This window comes from Pavona decussata, unplaced genomic scaffold (assembly GCF_977016875.1).
Source record: "Pavona decussata unplaced genomic scaffold, jaPavDecu1.1 SCAFFOLD_201, whole genome shotgun sequence".
Taxonomy (NCBI): Eukaryota; Metazoa; Cnidaria; class Anthozoa; order Scleractinia; family Agariciidae; genus Pavona; species Pavona decussata.
In genome coordinates, this window is record NW_028145609.1 from 837803 (window position 1) to 855000 (window position 17198).

Here is a 17198-nt window from a genome sequence, read left to right on the forward strand (position 1 = left end):
GGATCTATGTTATACGAATTTTAATTTGAACATCGATCCGCGCTAACAACGAATAAATGAATGCATTCTTTGAAACGACTAATCGGTTCAATTTTCAAATAATCGATCCATTAATAGGGTCTAGGGGGGTACGCTTGACCTGGTTCGACTGTAAACAGATGCTGACAACACAGGGGTGATTGCACAATGTAGGATAGAACACAACAGAATTAAGTTATCATGAGAGCAAACATACCAACTGACTGGCTAGTAATGGCATGCACTCTATGATTGCCAGTCGTACATGCCATTGAGCATCTCCGGCAAGACGGTAGGAAGTAGAGACTGTGACAACTGGTTAACACCAATTACTGAAGAAAAGAAAAAAAATCAACAAAAAAGCTTTAGAAGATTGGGGAATATTGTGATTGGTCACAATTTAGTATTTTAGCAAGTGACGTATTTTTTGTGTGCAAGGTTAAAATACCCGGTAGGTTTACTTTATTAACCAGGCTTAACATACTCCATCACATTATTCCCATTGCGCATATGCCACACATTGACATATATTTCTAATCTGGGCAGTATGCAGGATGTTTGTCCTCAGAACCTAGTTTAATGGCCTTACGCTCCCACAAGTCTCCTGTAAATAATCTCCCCTTGAAGACATGATAAAAGGCATTAACTGTACCACTGTTACTTCAGAGTTTGCTTTTTGATCACAAATTAATTAAGTGATTTGATGAGTATTTTTGCCTCAGGTTTATCACTATTTGGCAAAAGCAGATTTTAGTAGCGGCCTTAAAAAATCCAAAATAGAAAATTGGGGGTAACCGGGTATTCTTTTAGAGATAACTAAGCAACAATTATTCTAAAAAGCAGTAAAATATTAAGCAATGTGTGGTACTTTTTTTCCAAATTGAAGCTTGATTATCTTTGAAAAGGGCATCGTTACCCCCAATTTTCTTTTTGGATACCAAAATCACTTGCTAAGTTCTGCTTTCTCCGCATACTTTTAAAGTGCCCTAAAATATGCCATCCTGTAGGCACCACCTATACGAAACCAGAGTAACTCCAGATGCGCAGAACGTACACGTAGTAGTAACAGTAAGGCACCGTCACTTGCATTTCCTGATGATGGGGGGTTGGGGTCTGATGGAAACTAATATTTTGCACCCAAAAAAATACATGGACTTTATATTATCGACCGATGATGAGCTTGTGTAATAGATGAGTCATGGAGAGAAGTAAATGACGTCTCAGTTTACAAAGTGTCGTTGTCTTCATTCTCATTGGTGTTTGCCGGTGGCCCCCAGGCCCCATGCCGCTTAGAAAATACGCAGCTGCCTGGAAATTCGGCACTCCGGCTACTTTCGGATCTTGCGGGAACTTTGGCTTGAATTGTGGTAGAACTATTCGCCTGGCATAAATTCAAACCCCAAAAAAATACACGAAGATTTTTTAGACCCAAAACAATAGGTCGGAACCCCCCGTCACGTTTATACCCGAGTTTCCCCCCTGGGCTTGCTCCTATTGTATAATATATAAGCTTAACTCGACCTTTTGGAAGTAGTTCTACTGGTTATAAAGAATTTGTTTAAGTTAATTTGTTTTCTTGACGAACTCGATCTTACCTCTTTGGAAACGTCCACATCCTTCAGATAACACGTTTAGGAAAGCACGACCATCTGAAAATTCTAAACATTTTTGAAAAGTAGTGGAATCATCGCAGGTTATATATGCTTATCCAACTGGGTAAATTTACTTCCGATGCTAGTTTAGTCTTGGAAGTGGTACCTTAATGCTTCCTTAGACACACAGTAACCTCTTGGAAGTCGTGTTGCTGTAATAAAACGAGAAGTTTTGCCTCTACGTCCTGAAATAAACCGCAAATTCAATTTCGACAGCCCTCAATGAATCATGTAACTTGAAGTGTACCTGAGTAAAAACTGGCATCGCATAATTATGTAGTTTGGCCGCGGACTGGGAACTGGGGCGCAGCAATCTATGATTGACAGCTTGTTGTTCGCATTGATGCCATTGGACAAGAAAGGGGGTGTGCGAGGAGGTGTGCCAATCAGGCCTGGTCACTGAGCCATGGGAGATGTCCAAAATGTCGGACAAAAGTTTTCAATCTCTCTGTTATTGTTTACTGAAGTTTAACAAGTTACGGTGCAGTGAGTGTTGGAGTGGAAGGTTATCCTCAAAAGTCCAGCGTTTTGGAATTTTGAATACTACCAAGGTAACACAAATTTCCCCCATTATGCTCGAAGTGTCAGTACTCAAAAACTGTATTACTGGAGACGAATTTACCGTTTTTATCAAGTCTCTTGATAAACCAAACATCCCTTTCCACTGCCTACTAACGCAGCACCATAGTTTCTTTATAAACTAACCATTATCCTTATGAAGCGTACTGTTTCAAGTGGAATTTGCTTGAATGAGTAACAAATTACACAAAGATTTCCGCCCAAAACCGAATAACAACAATATTGTTTTTTGGTTTGTGCGGAAATCTTTGCGTGTTTTTATTATAATGTACAGTATACACTCGATTGCAAAAAGAGGGGGACATGGGGGTTTGCAGTGTTGCAGTATTGCTGTTTTTTTGTAATGCGGTGATGCAATGAATAAAATTTCAATTTGCGGTGTTGCGGTGATCTCAAACCCTACGGTGTGCGATGTTTGTGTTTTTCATGCTATAGGCGGGTGTTCGGTGAAATGAAATTATTTGCGGTGCTGTGGTTTCTTGTTTGATCTTTCTCAGACCTAAATTTAGTATGTAAACTTCGTTAATCCGTGATAATTTATGACAGGCAGGACCAACATTATTGAGTTAATCTTCAATATGCTTAAGCTGCCGATGTGAAACTGTTTTCGTTAATAAATACGTAACTTGACCTCTGCCACCCGGAGCTCAGCCTTCTTTGGACACGTGAAAACCAGGCCGAGGTCAGAGAAGTTAATCCTGGAATTTCTGGAAAAAACGAGGCGAAATGTATTATTGATTGCGTAGCTTTTTTTACGAAAAAGGAAAAGGCGGCGAAAACTACCGGTCGAAAAATAAGGTCAGATGTCGTGTCAACAAGGAAGAAAGACGGCTTTGTAAGCTAAGGGCGTGCATTTGGAAAGTCTGTAACTTAGACACGTTTACTATTATTTCCTTTTTGACCTTTTTTTGTTCTATTCTTTATATCTGAATGTCCTTACAGTCTAGGGTCATTTAGAGGTCACTCTGATACTGTTCTTTATTGACTCTAAGGTCTTGCGACCTTCTCAACCTTCTAATTTTTCAAACGATTATCAATGAGGGTGAAAGGGTCATCAAACGCGCCCCGGAGAGTGATTCCGGTAGATCCTTTTACAAATGTCACGAAAAAACGAAAAAATTAATCGAAAACTAATCAGTGGTATAGCCAAGAATGTGATGTTATAGGAGATAAATGGAGAGAAGACACTTCACCAAGTGTTAGGTCTCTGCGTTTTCCCAAACTTCAGATATTCCTCGAAATTGTTTGCGCAAATTTACAGAGCAGTGACAGTCAGCCCGGTATCAGGAACCGCCATGCTGGTGTTCCTCCGTGATACACTCTTTTTTAATATAAGACATCTAATTGTTTAGGTATAAGTAGAGTATTACGTCAAGTGTGGACGTTAAAATCATGTGCACTGGCTAAAAATAATTGTCGCGGTGACGGTGTTTCGTCGACTTTTCATACCATGATGCGGTGTTCATTAATTTGTTTTGCAGTGTTGCGGTGTTCAGAGCCCCCCCCCCCCCCCCCCCCATGTCCCCCTCCAAAAACGTTGACGCCTAAAAAGCATAAACCATCAATGATGAGACCCAATGGCTTTATGGGTAAAAGTGTAATCAATTTATTTGCATAATGTTCTCTCCTCGTGTGACGGTTGATAACCAAAATTAGTTTCACGTGGTGAATGATGGAAACTGTCCAAGCTTTCCTTAAGGTGTTCAAGTTGGCCAACAGGGGCCAATTTGAGTGATACACAATTCGCGATTTGCCTAAGTTCAAAACATGCAATGAACTTAAGCAACATTTAATAGAAAATTATTCGGAAGAATTAAGTCAGCACTGTATTTTTTATTGCGAAGAATGAGAATGGTAAATTATTGTTTATGGAAATAAGTTACATGCATGTATTGTTTAAACACTACTGACTATTCCATTGGGTCTCCTTGTTCACAGTTTATGCTTTTGAGGTGACGGTTTTTGCAGTTGAGTATACACATCACTATAGTACAATGTATCATATTAGCACTCTTCCACAAACTGCAAGAAAGCAATATTATGCAATTATACAGTCGAACCTCCCGTAAGCGACCACCTATAACACCAAGGATATGTGGTCGCTTTCAGGTAATTTATATATGGTAATTGCGGAGACCTAATCCTTTTGCTAGTGCTAAACCCAAAATAACAACTTTTCTTTATACTGCCTGATTGAGGAGGAAACAGTAAACAGCATTTTTGCAATGTTACATTTCAAGCATAAAACATCTACAACTTTCGCGTTTGTCTGTTTCTTACATAATCCAGTTGATGTTCTTTAATTAATACAATTTTTCTGTTGACTAATACAAGGTTGAGAGAGTCATCACCGGTCATCCATGTACATACATGCTATTTACAAGATAAGGGAGTTGAATCTTTCCTGGGGATTCAACCTGATTAAAGTTTATTTCAGTGAATACTACTAATAGTGTATGTGTATCAGTATCAATTGTTTCAATGCTAAGCTATTTCGGGAGACACTTCCTGTAGGTTCAGCTGTGAGATTTGAATACGGCATCAGCTGTAATGATGTGGGCCAATATCTAAGTGAAACATTTTTCATTTTCCGCCCGTGAGAGATACAGCAGAGTGTGTCAAGTGGTCGCCTACGGGAGGTTAAAAACAACCGACAATTTTAAACAATCATCTCTAAACGTGGTCGCTTATGAGAGGTGGTACCTTATGAGAGGATGTCGCCTACCAGAGGTTCCATCTATAGTGATTTGACCTCAAAACTTTTAGTATTTTGGAAAAGTGGTTGCTAATGAGAGGTGGTCGCCTACCAGAGGTGGTCGGAAAGGGAGGTTCGACTCTATTAATAATTATCTAATTCCAAACAATGTTAACAATTTTAAAAACAGGGTGTACGTGGGGAGGAGGGACTCTCTTATGAAAGGGTGGGGATATTCGCTGTCTCCCTTTTAGGGGTGTAAATTTTGTATTTTTTGATCTCACTTAGGGTGGTCTGGGTAAAACGCCATTATATTTAGCCGTGAAAGTCTCGTTTAGGATTGCATGCGAAAAGTTACTGTATTTTTTATTTGTCTTTGTTTTAGAATGGTCTCTTTTTTTGGAGGGGGGGGGGGGGATAAAAAAAGTTAAAGTCATGCCCAGACTGGTCTTCTTTAGGGGTTTAATACAAAACTTCTGACTATCATCCCCACCCCTTTTATATGAGAGTCCCCCTGGGGGTGTACACCACAATTATGATTGTCAACAGGGTACTGTATAGAGGAAATTACATTAAATAATAACACAGGCTTCCCGGTCCCTTATGGCATTTTTAAAGATCTCTTTTCAGACCTTGCCACGTATTAGCCGCTCATGAAGGCGGGCGTATCATGAAGGTACCATTACTTCACTCATTGTTACCGCGCTGAAAGACATCAATTGGAAAACATCTATACAGGAAGTATCGTTAGTGCAATACGTACCACAATGAAAGAACTTGACCCGTTTTTGTTTCCTAGAGCACTTGTAAAAATCCTAGCTATGAATTCTTGCATCTCAACATTTATAACGGTGGTATGTAGTTGTTCCAATCATATACAAATAGTAACAGAAATAAATGCCACAAAACAAAATAATGCATTAGCTTGTGCCTGTCTTTAGTTATTATTAATAATAATAAATACCACTCCTGTGTTAGGAATTGCACAACAGCTACTACTACTACTACAAATAATAATAATAATAATAATAATAATAATAATAATAATAATGATAATAATAAGAATAATAATTAGAATAATGATAATAATAATTTGTATTTTTATACATTGTATATTATTAGACTATGACTTTTATAAATTATTATAATATATTTTATATTTTTTATATATGTATATATATTTTATTGATTTATTCATGTGCTATTTTAAGTTTCGCTTGGCTCACAGGTTAGTCACTACGCGCCCTGTGTTGCTTTCTTATACTGTGCATACAGATAGTTTTACTGTGCAATATAATCATCATCATCATCATCATTATCATCACTGGAAAAATTTCTCAATGGCCTTAATAGCTGTATAGCGCCCAATAGTGCCTTTTTAGCTTTATCAGCATGTAGATGTTTACACTGCTGCATAATAAAAACAATTTGTAGTGTGGAAATTGCATGAAATAGAAAATAGCTACAAAAATAGAACTACAACTCTATGATTCATATAAGATTAAAAAACGTCACGTAAAAAAGATAAAAGCCTACTAATTGCGAAAATGCCATTAGAATGTTAGATGAAAAGGAAACCATTTTAAATTTGTTTTCAGGACTGGCACTTCTGATATCAAGTGGCAGTGCATCCTAGAGCTTAAGCGAAAATGAAGAATTGACACGCACAGTAATAGGCCTTGTGCATCCCAGAACCATTATTGCATGCATCTGCCACTTAACTTTCGTACATCTAGTCAGACCATCAACATGTTACAATTGCAAGCTGCCATCTGCTCAGGGTACACTGACCACTGAGCTGGCATCTGCTGGCGATTGATCGGTCGCTGCCATCTGCTCATACCACATAAATTTAAGAGCTGGCATCCGCCACTCAACTTTCATATGTCTAGTAACACCATCAAAATCACGTTATTGCTAGCTGGCATCTGCTCAGGGTCGAACACTGAGCTGGCATCCCACCGCTCCATTGTACAAACTTCATGAAGCCTTTAAGTTGGCTACCAGAATGACTTTGCTGTCACAGCAAAGATACAGTAGTGGTAGCAGCCCTCGCGCCTTACTACTGTCAGCTTTCTGTGCATGCCTGCTATTGTCAATTGCCTTGAATTGATCCTTGCTACTGGGTGGTTAGGATTTTTGTTACACTCGAGTAGCTTAGTTTTGTTGCGCTCCCATTCCAGGTGATGTGTTGGAAACACAAACAGACCTTGTTCATCCATCCTCCCCAGAAGTTCTGTACCATGTGTTAAGCAGAGATTGTTCCATGAAACTGCTGTATCCAATGGATTTGCTGGCGTGTGGTATTGTAAGTCCTTGAGGACATCAACACACCTTTCAGATTCAGTTTGTCTCACAATCTCAGTAAGCTCCACAGCACTATCAAACGTTGTCCATACCAAACGACCATGGTTAGATGGGGCACTGCGACAATCTTGAATGTAAACAGGAGTGTCACTTACAGGAGGTTCCTGAACATCATCTCCCATAAGTACTACTACAGGAATACCTCCCCATAGATCGTTTACACTGGCTCCTCTGTTCACTGCATAACGTGGGTGATGCTCCATCCAGCCCACTGTGGTGCGGCTAAACATCGATCGCTCGTCTCCAACCAGAACTTTCAAATTCTCACACTTTTTCTGAATTCTCTCTAACACTGGACCTGCAGGGACTGTCAGCTCGTTGCAAAACCTTCCGCCCGTTGAGATTCCTAAGAAACTGTGAACTGTACTGCCTTGAACGAGATTAAGGCAGCACTCCCCGTCGGGGTTATCACCTCTATTGCGTCATTTGTTCCAAACACTTGCCGCACTAACCTCTAAAGGCACTTGATAACATTCGACTTTCCAGTTCCAGCAGTTCCAAGCCACAAAGGACGGCAACCTTGTCGGTTTTCAACAAAGTTGTAGAGAGTGTGTAACACCAGACTCACAGCTCTCTGATTCTCATTTAGGGAGAACGGAGACACTTGTGGCAATTCAAGGCCTATAGTTTGGCGTTCTTCATCTTCTTTGATAATTTCTTCGAGCCATTTCTTGGGGTCTTTGCCCTCAGGAAGAATAATGCAGGTGCTGTTCCAGTCATAGTCCTCTCCAACATCATCATAATCCAAATCGTTCTCCACACCCTCATACCTCTGGTTCTGCCCTGCATAGACATCTACCCAACCTGGTTGTTGCTCAGCTTCTGCAGCATCATCACCCTCATCTTCCTCAAATACCTGCTCTTGTGGATGCTCTGCACAACGCTGTTCCTTAGAAACCTGGGCCTTCATAAATGTTGGGCACGCATCACTAGAAATAAAATCTGTAAACCTTTTAATCCAGGATTCGGCATCTCCCTTTACTTCTTGGATGTCAAACCAGTTTGCCAAGTGCAAAAAAGCATTTTTCTATAGTAGTCCTCGTTCAATGGCCATGTTGCGTGTGTAGCACCACCACTTACAACAGGTACCTTACCATTTTTGGATGCAAAATGGTACCAAGAACAGTGCTCGTCCCGTGGTCGTGCAAGGTACTTATCCAAAGGTGTACTGCAGGATGCAGTGTCACCATACCGTTCAAGTGGCCTTGAGCCTGACATAGACAAGTACGTGAATGAACGGCTACATCGCCAAAGTGCTAGTGCACTTAACTCAAATGATGCCTCAGGTCCATTGATATCTCGTCTTCCCACAGTCTTGATTAGCATTTTAGCACACATTGACTTGCCGGTCACTTGGTGTGCATCAGTTGCATCAACAGCATTGACCATGTCCTTAAAAAGATCAGCAGTTGCACCAGTGGGTACACTATCCTTGCAAGCACAGCCACACACATAGCCAATTATTGCTATGATATCATCAGTGCTAGGATTGCCTGGGGGAGAATTGGAAAGAATCAAGCTTACGTCGCCATTTGCTCTCCAAGACTGTATTTGATAGCGAGAATGCTGAACCACACGTGGATGGTCACACGGCATCTCAAGGCGAGGAGCTCCGTTATGATCTCCCACAATTTCTGGGTCGTTCCGCAGTTTCTTCCCTGGGCAAAACTCGCTTCCAAACTCCATCCTGCATACGCGTTCTCTTGGCTGCAATCCTGGCTCAGGGTGACGAGGAGTCCTCAAACAGTAATCAGAACAGCTGTGCAGCCCAACTCGGTTCACAAGAAACAAATGATCTTCCAGTATTGCATTTTGTGTTGCCGCTATTTCCAGTAGCATCTTCACTAGGGGATCCCTTTCATCTGATATTGGGTCAGCGGAACCCTCAGGTGGTGACCAAAGGTCATTTCTTGCTTGTCCTTCTTCGTCACTGCCAGCTGGGTGTAATGCTGTCATGGTAAAGTTTTCATCAGCCCACTGGCTAAGCCTAGCTGCGTACTCGTCTTTGTCACAATCATCTTCACGAACTTCATGCAACAGCTGGTGTGGCTGTCTCTCATCTCTCCAGCTTAGTTGGTGCCAATGAATTTGACCCCGGAACTTGGCAAATTCATAGCGGTACCAATAATTAGAAACGTTAAACACTGGCTTCAGTACCTTTTCATGGTATGACTGGGTACGTAGGTCAAAGGTGCTCACCACCACACACTGCGCGAAAAGCCAAATATTCGGGCCCGAATTCGCTCGAATACGGATCGGCGCACGCCGCGTATATTGCAATGTTCTGACGTATTCGATTACGGCTGACTCGGAATACACCTGGAATATTCTATTAGAATCCGGCCTGTTTTTCCGTATTCAAATTGAACACCCGAAGTGTTCGATAGATCATACGGGCCACGTTTAGGTAGATTAATGTTGCATTAGATGTTCTTCAAAGATATAGTGATCATTTGTGACTCAAAAATTGTCGAATACTCCCAGTTGTTCGAGAGTTTGCGTCTGGGACACGAGATGCACTACGCCACTCTAACGTGAACTTCAAGAATGCTCTGAATTTCGAGAATCGCACGCCATGAATACGAAAGTTAATTAGGTCCAATTAAATATTTTTCACAGCCAAAGATGTCTTGTGTCACCAAGAAGGGGTTTTATCCAGGTCATGTACACTACCGCTTGGTACAGTTGGAAAACACGCTACGTGTCCCGAAGCGTGCGACTGGAAAACGAGACTCATGCGAAGTATGAAACGTGTTCATGTTCGAATTCTGACGCATACGTGAGGTTTTAAGGGTATTGTAAACGACACACTTTAAGTGTTCTGTGGTGTTCGACTGGAACACGAGACTCATGCGAAGTATGAAACGTGTTCATATTCAATACTGACGCATACGTGAGGTTTTAAGGGTATTGTAAACGACACTTTTTAAGTGTTCTGTGGTGTTCGACTGGAACATGAGACTCATGTAAAGTATGAAACGTGTTCATGATCGAATACTGAAGTCTACGTGAAGTACTGAGGACCCACACCAAAGCTTGTATATCCCCGAACTGTGTTCAAACTGCCGAGTGGAACACATTTTTTAATTCCTTTATCGATTCCTTGGATTCCTGACAAAACCCACCCAAAAGAAAAAAATTACCAGGACAATATGCATGTTATCCCAACAAAAAGTAAACAACTGCCATGATGACATCTTGATTTCATTTCAAACAATACTTTATTTATAATAAAAAAAAACCCTTGTATTGTTACTTGTTCGTGTATGTTTATTTTCATCGAACAATGGAAGAATTTACAAGATCCTATGTTAAATGAAAAAGTATAAGGAACCATCTGAGAAGCAAAACCTAAAAACGCACTATAACATTTTGTATGCAAACTTTATATCTAGATGCTGCTTTGTTATGAAAAAGCATAATAAAGCATTAGAAAAGCAAAGTCTAAAAAACCCTTCTATAATATTTTGCATTTAACTTTATAACTAGACGCTGCTGTTATGAAAAAGCATAATGAACCATTTGAGAGGCAAAGTCTACAAAAAACACTATAACATTTTGTATGCAAACTTTAGAACTAGATGCTGCTATGTGGCAACCCTAAGGTATCCTCTCACCAGTATTTTCAACATGAACTACATGTATTAATAAAATGTATATTAATAAAACAATAATTATTCTTTATTCAGTTTTTTTTAATAAAAATTTCTAACTATTTGTATTTAAACTATTCAGAGTCACTTTGGATGGCACGCCTCTGTCTCCTAGGAGAGCGTGGTGCGTGTCTATGTTCCCTTCTTCGCTTGCGGTTATCACTTCTTTGCACAATGGTTACTGGTGTTGAATGCTGTCTGGGGGTTGGGGTGTGGTTGTTCCTTTCATCATTCTCGTCCTCCAGCTCCTCCGCTGAGTGTTCGCCTCCTGTTGCAGGCTCGGTGTCTGCTAAAGCCCAGGCTACATTATGCCTGGGCAGTTGCCTCTCTGATGGCGCACCCTCAACTCTCGGTACACGAGGCCTCAGGTCCTCTTGCTGGCTATTGTTTATCCGCTGCTGGAGCTGTTCCATCAGTACACTTGCTCTTTCTGACCTCCAGATTGGACGGCGCACCACCCACTTTCCCTTGTTTGCCAAGGGATTTTTACGGATTGTATTGTAAAACACTGTTTTTCGCGATCGGTATTTTTGCCACTACATTGGTGAAATGCGCGAAGGTGAACAGTCATGAAATTTATAAATAGTTGTTGCGCATGCGCAACTTGCCCCTTGCCCCAACTGCACTTTGGAGAGAAAAATCCCTAAATATTGGAGAAAATTATGTGTAGTTCCGATTTTTTTTTTGCCAATCTGAGATTGTATTGAATTGAATTGAATTGAATTGAGATATTCCAGCCTTCTTTACAATACTACGTAAGCAACTGTTGTTAATGTACATAACTGCCATGACAATGACAAAATGGTATGAATATGCATGCTTAATGCATCATAAATCTCACAGTGACGCGAATTTCAAAAAAATCGGGCCATCGTTAACCATTGGCACCTTTTTCAATATCCAGAAGTGTACCTCAATCTAGTTTTAGGCTTCTTTCTGTTCTGGTCACATGACTTACCAAATACATTGTATGGTTGTGACTTAAAAATCTTGAAAACCTTTTTGATTGTAAAAACATAGCCAGATAGTTTGCCTGTGCAAGTAAGGGTTTCCAAGATATGAGGGTTGGGAACTTTCCATAGCAACAATTTTAGCTAATTTTGTAGTTAAGTTACCCCCCCCCCCCCCCTAAACATCAAGGGCCATTTCAATTTTTTGATCTTCCCCACGCACGAACTTGATAAAAATATTTAATACATGTCCTTAAGTAGATTACCAACAATCTACATGTAAGGTAACTTTTCATGGGATAAACATTTTCATGAGTAAGTCCCTTTCACTACTTAACACAAGCTTTGATTTAAAATAACACAGAACTACTATCTTACGTTTGACCATCTTTAAAGGGTATCCCTTGTCTTCATGAACAATCTGCTCCTCCAATTCATGGCGCACTGATGAGTTGTGTAATGAAAGGACACTGCAAAATAGAGTACAGTAAAATATAAAAAAAAATAAGTCCTGGGTTAATTTTTAAAAAATACTGTTTTTCTCTTTGTGAGATTGTTTTGAGGTTAACATTCTAAGAATCTCAACATTTCAGGCAGTTTCACTGTCCCATAAAGACGATATTTTAAAATTTTGAAAATAAAAGATGTGGAAAGATTCGAAGATACATAACTTGATTCAAATAATTTGTATAATTTTGTTTAGAAGCCATCCCCTCAATAAAGCCCTTAAGAAAAGGATGGTGCACAATCTCATACAATGTACATGCCAATCATAGCTGGGATCTTCATAATGTGGACTTACACACTGAGTTTGCTACTAAGTTTGCACATCATAACTTAAGTGACAAGAGTTACACCAGTCTCCATTCCCCTCCCCAGAAAACTAACACAATACTGATCTGACTCATTGTTTGAAAGTGGTAAATCTCTCTACATTTGATTACTTACATATATATATGTGTTTACAAAAATAATAGCGATTTCACATATTGTACCTTTGCTCAGGCTTGTACTGCTTATCCAAGGACAAACTGTTATGGAGAAGGTGAACATCTGCCTGAAGGGAAAGAGAGTGTACAGCTTTCATCTATTTGAGACCTTTAGATAGCGGTAGGAGAACGAGATTGAGACATGGCCGCCCACTCTCCTTGCCATGAAATGCTGTTTGCCTCGTCTTTTAAACTTGAAAATTTTTTTCAAAGTGTCGGTTTTTCAGTTAGCCAAAGAAGCCAATAGAAAACACAACTTTCAAATCTGTTACTGTTAATCTCAAGTCCAGCACCAGTAAATTGCATGCTGTTTTATGTATGGCAAATTGTATTTAGCAGAAAGCAATATTGCTTTGACTTTTCTTTCGTCAAATAACAAAGAGAACTTTCTTTTAGAACTTCCCTCCTTGGACGGTGAACTCTGAAATATTGTGCCATGTTAATATCTTACCATAACTGCTTGAGTGGCAAAACTGTCAGAAAAAATTCTTATTCTCAATTCTTAGCCATCTCATCCAAAAAATGTGATTTGCATTCTGGACCAGTTCACATAAAGGAATAACAATAGTGCAATGACAAAATCCATGGGCAAAAGGTACTATATCTGTTTATTTTCATTTGGTTGCAATGGAGAGGACAAAACATGGGGTACTATCCCATGGAGTACCCTGAAAAATAATTTGGGAGTCAAGGAAAAGGATTTTTCCAAAATACAAATCACTTAAATGTACGTAGCTTGCCACGTACCTTTATTTACTTTAAGCTTACCCAGCTCAAACGATATAATTATTTGTTGTTGTTCAAGGCCGCCATTTTGGAAGGTTCAGTAATCCGCTGGTCCTAATCCAGGCTTCAGTGCTTGACCACGAGTACGACTTTGTAACCATGGAATGATTACATAACGAACAGGCCCAAAGACTTAATGCGGACTCTTTATGTTGATGACGGAAAGTTTAAGCCAGAATTATACGAAAGAGGGCTTTTTTGTGGCGATCCGAAAAGGAGGGTCGTACAGGGGGGGTCTCTTGCACGGTTCACGAACAGAAAAAATAGCAAATCACGGATCACAGAAATGAAAATTTCGTTTTCAAGCTCTTCACGGGTCACGCAAAACCTTCAGGTCACGGATTACGAAGAATAATTTATTACATTCACATTTCACGGGAAATAAAATCAGCTAATCACGCATCACGAAAATACCCCTGTACGACCCTCGAAAAGTATAAATCGGTATAAACCGGTGGCTGTAGAGCCTGCACATAAGATGGCCAGCGGATTATCGATACGTTCCAAAATGGCGGCCTTGGCAACAAATACGTGGCAAGGTATGTACATTTAAACGACTTCCCATTTTGCAAAAATCGTTTGTTTTCCTTGATTCCCAAAGTATTTTCCAGGGTACTCCATTTTAGGTAATCCATGGAATAGTAAGCCGTGTTTTGTCCTCACCCAACAAAAGTTTTGTTGGGAGAGGGAAGGTGTGAAATTTTATGTAAGCATGTGCATCATGCCAACATCTAACGCTAAAATTCCTGAACTATGATCTTACTTTACCCTGATCACTTTCCCAATAAACAAGGCGTAGCCATAGGCATCACAAACAAGTTTTTGCAAGGAGGATAAGTCCTATACGAAGCCTACAATGTCGGGGCTCCTACACGACAATGAAAGGTGGGCACTCGCAAAGGAATGGACGACAATGACACGACGAGAGGATTGGAAATTAACTGTAGAAATATTAAAAACACACATACCTTTATCGACGACGATAAACTCGGAATTCGTCACCAACCTCAAGCAGCGCTGCGAAAACGAGCAAAAACTTAACAGTCCTCCTCGGTAACCTTCCCGCGTGGAATATAGTGAATTTTAAAAGTGACGCGAAGACACGATCTTCTCACCTTTTGATTGTTTTCCAGACGAGCATTGCATATTGATCGTTGTGATAGCCAATGAGCAACGGAGGAGCAACAATAGTTTAGTTGAGCCAGGTTGGCCTGGTTACAAAGCAACGCGTCGTCGTCGATTGAGAGAGAGAAATGGCGGCAAGGAAGACTTGCAAGACTTGTGGGATAAACTATGGAAAATCTGCTTATTATGACCACTTTCCTTGTCAAAATAAATCCCATTCAGAGTCAGGTAAGTGTATTGGACATCACAGAGTTGTTTTCTTTCATTCTCGGAAGACATAAGTACGTTTCATTTACCCACATATCACAAAAGGGCTTGTTTGCTACTTTAAATTATTTTCACTGGCTGTGTTACGTGTATTATTCAACAAATTTTCCAATGCCCATACACTGTACTGATGTATGGTTAAGAGAGGTTGAGAGCCAAAAGCAAAAACTCTCCTTAGATAGGGTCATTTGATTTTAAGTTTTTCTCTTTACCCCTGGTCATCTTTCCCATTAAACAGCGATCATGCATGTAAGTCTGAAGGCTTAAGTAAGTATTGTGTTGAAGGGACACAGTCACCTGGTGCACATGCGCATTAGATACCATTTCGTAGCTGATTTGCATATCACACTTCATCCGCAAGTCTTGCGCTGAGAAGCGCATCCTTTGAAAAATCTAAACAAACCTTGTCGAGTCGAAGTGTTTGCCAGTCAAAATTATTATAGTGATTATAGACCTATTGTCATATTAGAACACTCGTTTTCTTGATACCATGGAGAATTTACTGATGGACTTGTCCAGGGAAAGCCAAACGTCAACGAATACCTCTGAAGTGGAAGAATCATTTAATTGTTTATTTCGGTGTCCGGTCGTGTGAAAAATTATCTTAGCTGTTTCTACGTTTCACAGTGTTTGCATAAGAAGCAAATTGAGTTCGAATATTAGCGAATCGCCTGAACTGCGGTGTAGGAGAAACGACTTTGTAGCGAAACTACCGGTAAGCTTTATTTCTGCTTTCAATCATATATTTTGCGTTTATTATAATTTCATTTCTACAACTTCTCCGTTATCTAAATTTAGGAACCAAACCCATGTCATTACAAGAACGCTTGACCCGTAGAAAACAAGGTTCTAATAGAGGTTTTCCTTGTCGAGGAGATAATCGACTGAGCTCCAAACCAAGCAGCTATGACGCGAAGTTCGAATCGTTTACGAAGATTCCCTCAGGACGAAGCTTTTGCCAGGTTGAGAAAATGCGATTTTCGAAATATATATAATGGAGATTTGTTCTCCAGTGTTTTTGATTGATTTCTCTCGTTATATTGGTCAACGCAGGAGATTTCTTCCACCTGGCGCCTTCACGTTTCCCACCTCTTCTTTTCATGTTCCTTTGGAGACACGATCCATACTGTTTTTAACCAAATAATTATGATAAAATAATACCATAGGATGAGCAAAAGCATACTCAGAAACAGGTTTCCAGTAAAAGATTGAAAATCCAATAAAACACTGGGAAGATTAAAGTGGATTTCTAGATGTATTCGACGCGTACTTTTGATTTCGGGTTACGGTGGACGTTTTTCATAATTGACAAAACTAGTGTTCAGGTCAGCGCGGTCACAAAGGTGACTTTGTCCCTTTAAGCAAAGTTCATAAATAGAGGCCATTACCGGGTTATTTGTTTTGAATCAGTCTTGCTTATGTGGCATGGAACCAAAACATTGTGGGGTCTGTGACAAGCAGGAAAATTACGCAAATTCATGTTGCTGGCGTTCCGTTATGGCCAAAATCTTCAATGAAAAGGTCTGATTGATTTTTGCAGCTTTTTTGTTATTATTATTATTTTTTTTATTTTGTAATTTGAAGATCTTAGCCAAAAGGGAACGTACACAACAATCAACTAGCCGATCAGGGCAGAATTTGTTTAGCTTGTGTTGCGCGTGCTAAAAGCCAATTTTCATTGTCAAAATGCGCTTATTAATCATGGCAGACAAACAGCTAACATCAGTCAAGGGTAACTTTGCTTGGTCTTGGCACGACTTCGTTCTCAAAATGCTTTTTTCTTATGATTGTTGACCAAGGTACAAATCGACCAGAGGCTTGCAGGGTACAAGCCATCCAAGATTGGGTACAAATCGTCTAAATTTGGGTGCAAATTGTCTGAGTACGAAACATCCGTGGGTACAAAACAACTGGATACTGTCTGAAGTAAGACTTCTGTAACTAGTCAGATTTTTGTGTTCATTACTTAATTTGTTCTTAAGCTATTTATTAACTCACATTATAGGACACTATGTATTTTGTGACCACTGCAATAAGCGTGTTGCTAAGAAGACATTCCATGAGCATAGGCGGCTGTGACAAATGAGAAGCACATCTTTGCAGACTGACCTTTCTAA

At 39.9% G+C, this 17198-nt stretch overlaps 5 protein-coding genes and 1 pseudogene across 17 annotated transcripts in view; 2 read left to right on the forward strand and 4 right to left on the reverse strand.

Moving 5' to 3' along the window:
• Positions 1 to 2438, reverse strand: part of LOC146461192 (uncharacterized) — a 64595-nt gene extending 62157 nt beyond the window's left edge. The window contains exons 1-2 of one of the 2 annotated variants that reach the window (XM_085087066.1): positions 1614 to 2438; positions 332 to 350 (exon numbers count right to left, since the gene is read on the reverse strand). The gene's annotated coding sequence lies outside the window, so the exon portion shown is untranslated. The remainder of the gene's footprint in view (positions 1 to 331; positions 351 to 1613) is intronic. The other variant, XM_085087065.1, reaches the window with a different exon arrangement.
• The window catches only part of LOC146461195 (serine/threonine-protein phosphatase PP2A 65 kDa regulatory subunit-like), a 206075-nt gene that overhangs the window by 9800 nt on the left and 179077 nt on the right, over positions 1 to 17198 (reverse strand). For 3 of the 12 annotated variants that reach the window (XR_014857450.1, XR_014857451.1, XM_085087080.1), the window contains exon 1: positions 236 to 309. The exons of the other annotated variants lie outside the window; for them this stretch is intronic. The gene's annotated coding sequence lies outside the window, so the exon portion shown is untranslated. Of the gene's footprint in view, positions 1 to 235; positions 310 to 17198 lie in introns of those variants that run through there. 12 annotated transcript variants of the gene reach the window in all.
• Positions 2172 to 17198, forward strand: part of LOC146461197 (uncharacterized) — a 47135-nt gene continuing 32108 nt past the window's right edge. The window contains exon 1 of the mRNA XM_085087081.1: positions 2172 to 2221. The gene's annotated coding sequence lies outside the window, so the exon portion shown is untranslated. The remainder of the gene's footprint in view (positions 2222 to 17198) is intronic.
• Positions 6877 to 9481, reverse strand: LOC146461198 (uncharacterized; annotated as a pseudogene).
• Positions 9891 to 13686, reverse strand: LOC146461199 (uncharacterized; the record flags this gene model as incomplete). Its single annotated transcript, XM_085087167.1, has 4 exons — positions 9891 to 11500; positions 12210 to 12384; positions 12910 to 12971; positions 13672 to 13686. Coding segments are annotated over 4 exons (714 nt in total), but the record flags the coding sequence as incomplete, so codon positions are not given.
• LOC146461200 (uncharacterized) overlaps positions 14701 to 17198 on the forward strand; it is an 8479-nt gene continuing 5981 nt past the window's right edge. Inside the window, exons 1-2 of the mRNA XM_085087082.1 lie at positions 14701 to 15042; positions 17087 to 17198. The exon at positions 17087 to 17198 is cut by the window's right edge and continues 226 nt beyond it. Of these exons, the coding sequence (XP_084943208.1) occupies positions 17164 to 17198 (35 nt within the window). The 5' untranslated portion in view covers positions 14701 to 15042; positions 17087 to 17163. The remainder of the gene's footprint in view (positions 15043 to 17086) is intronic.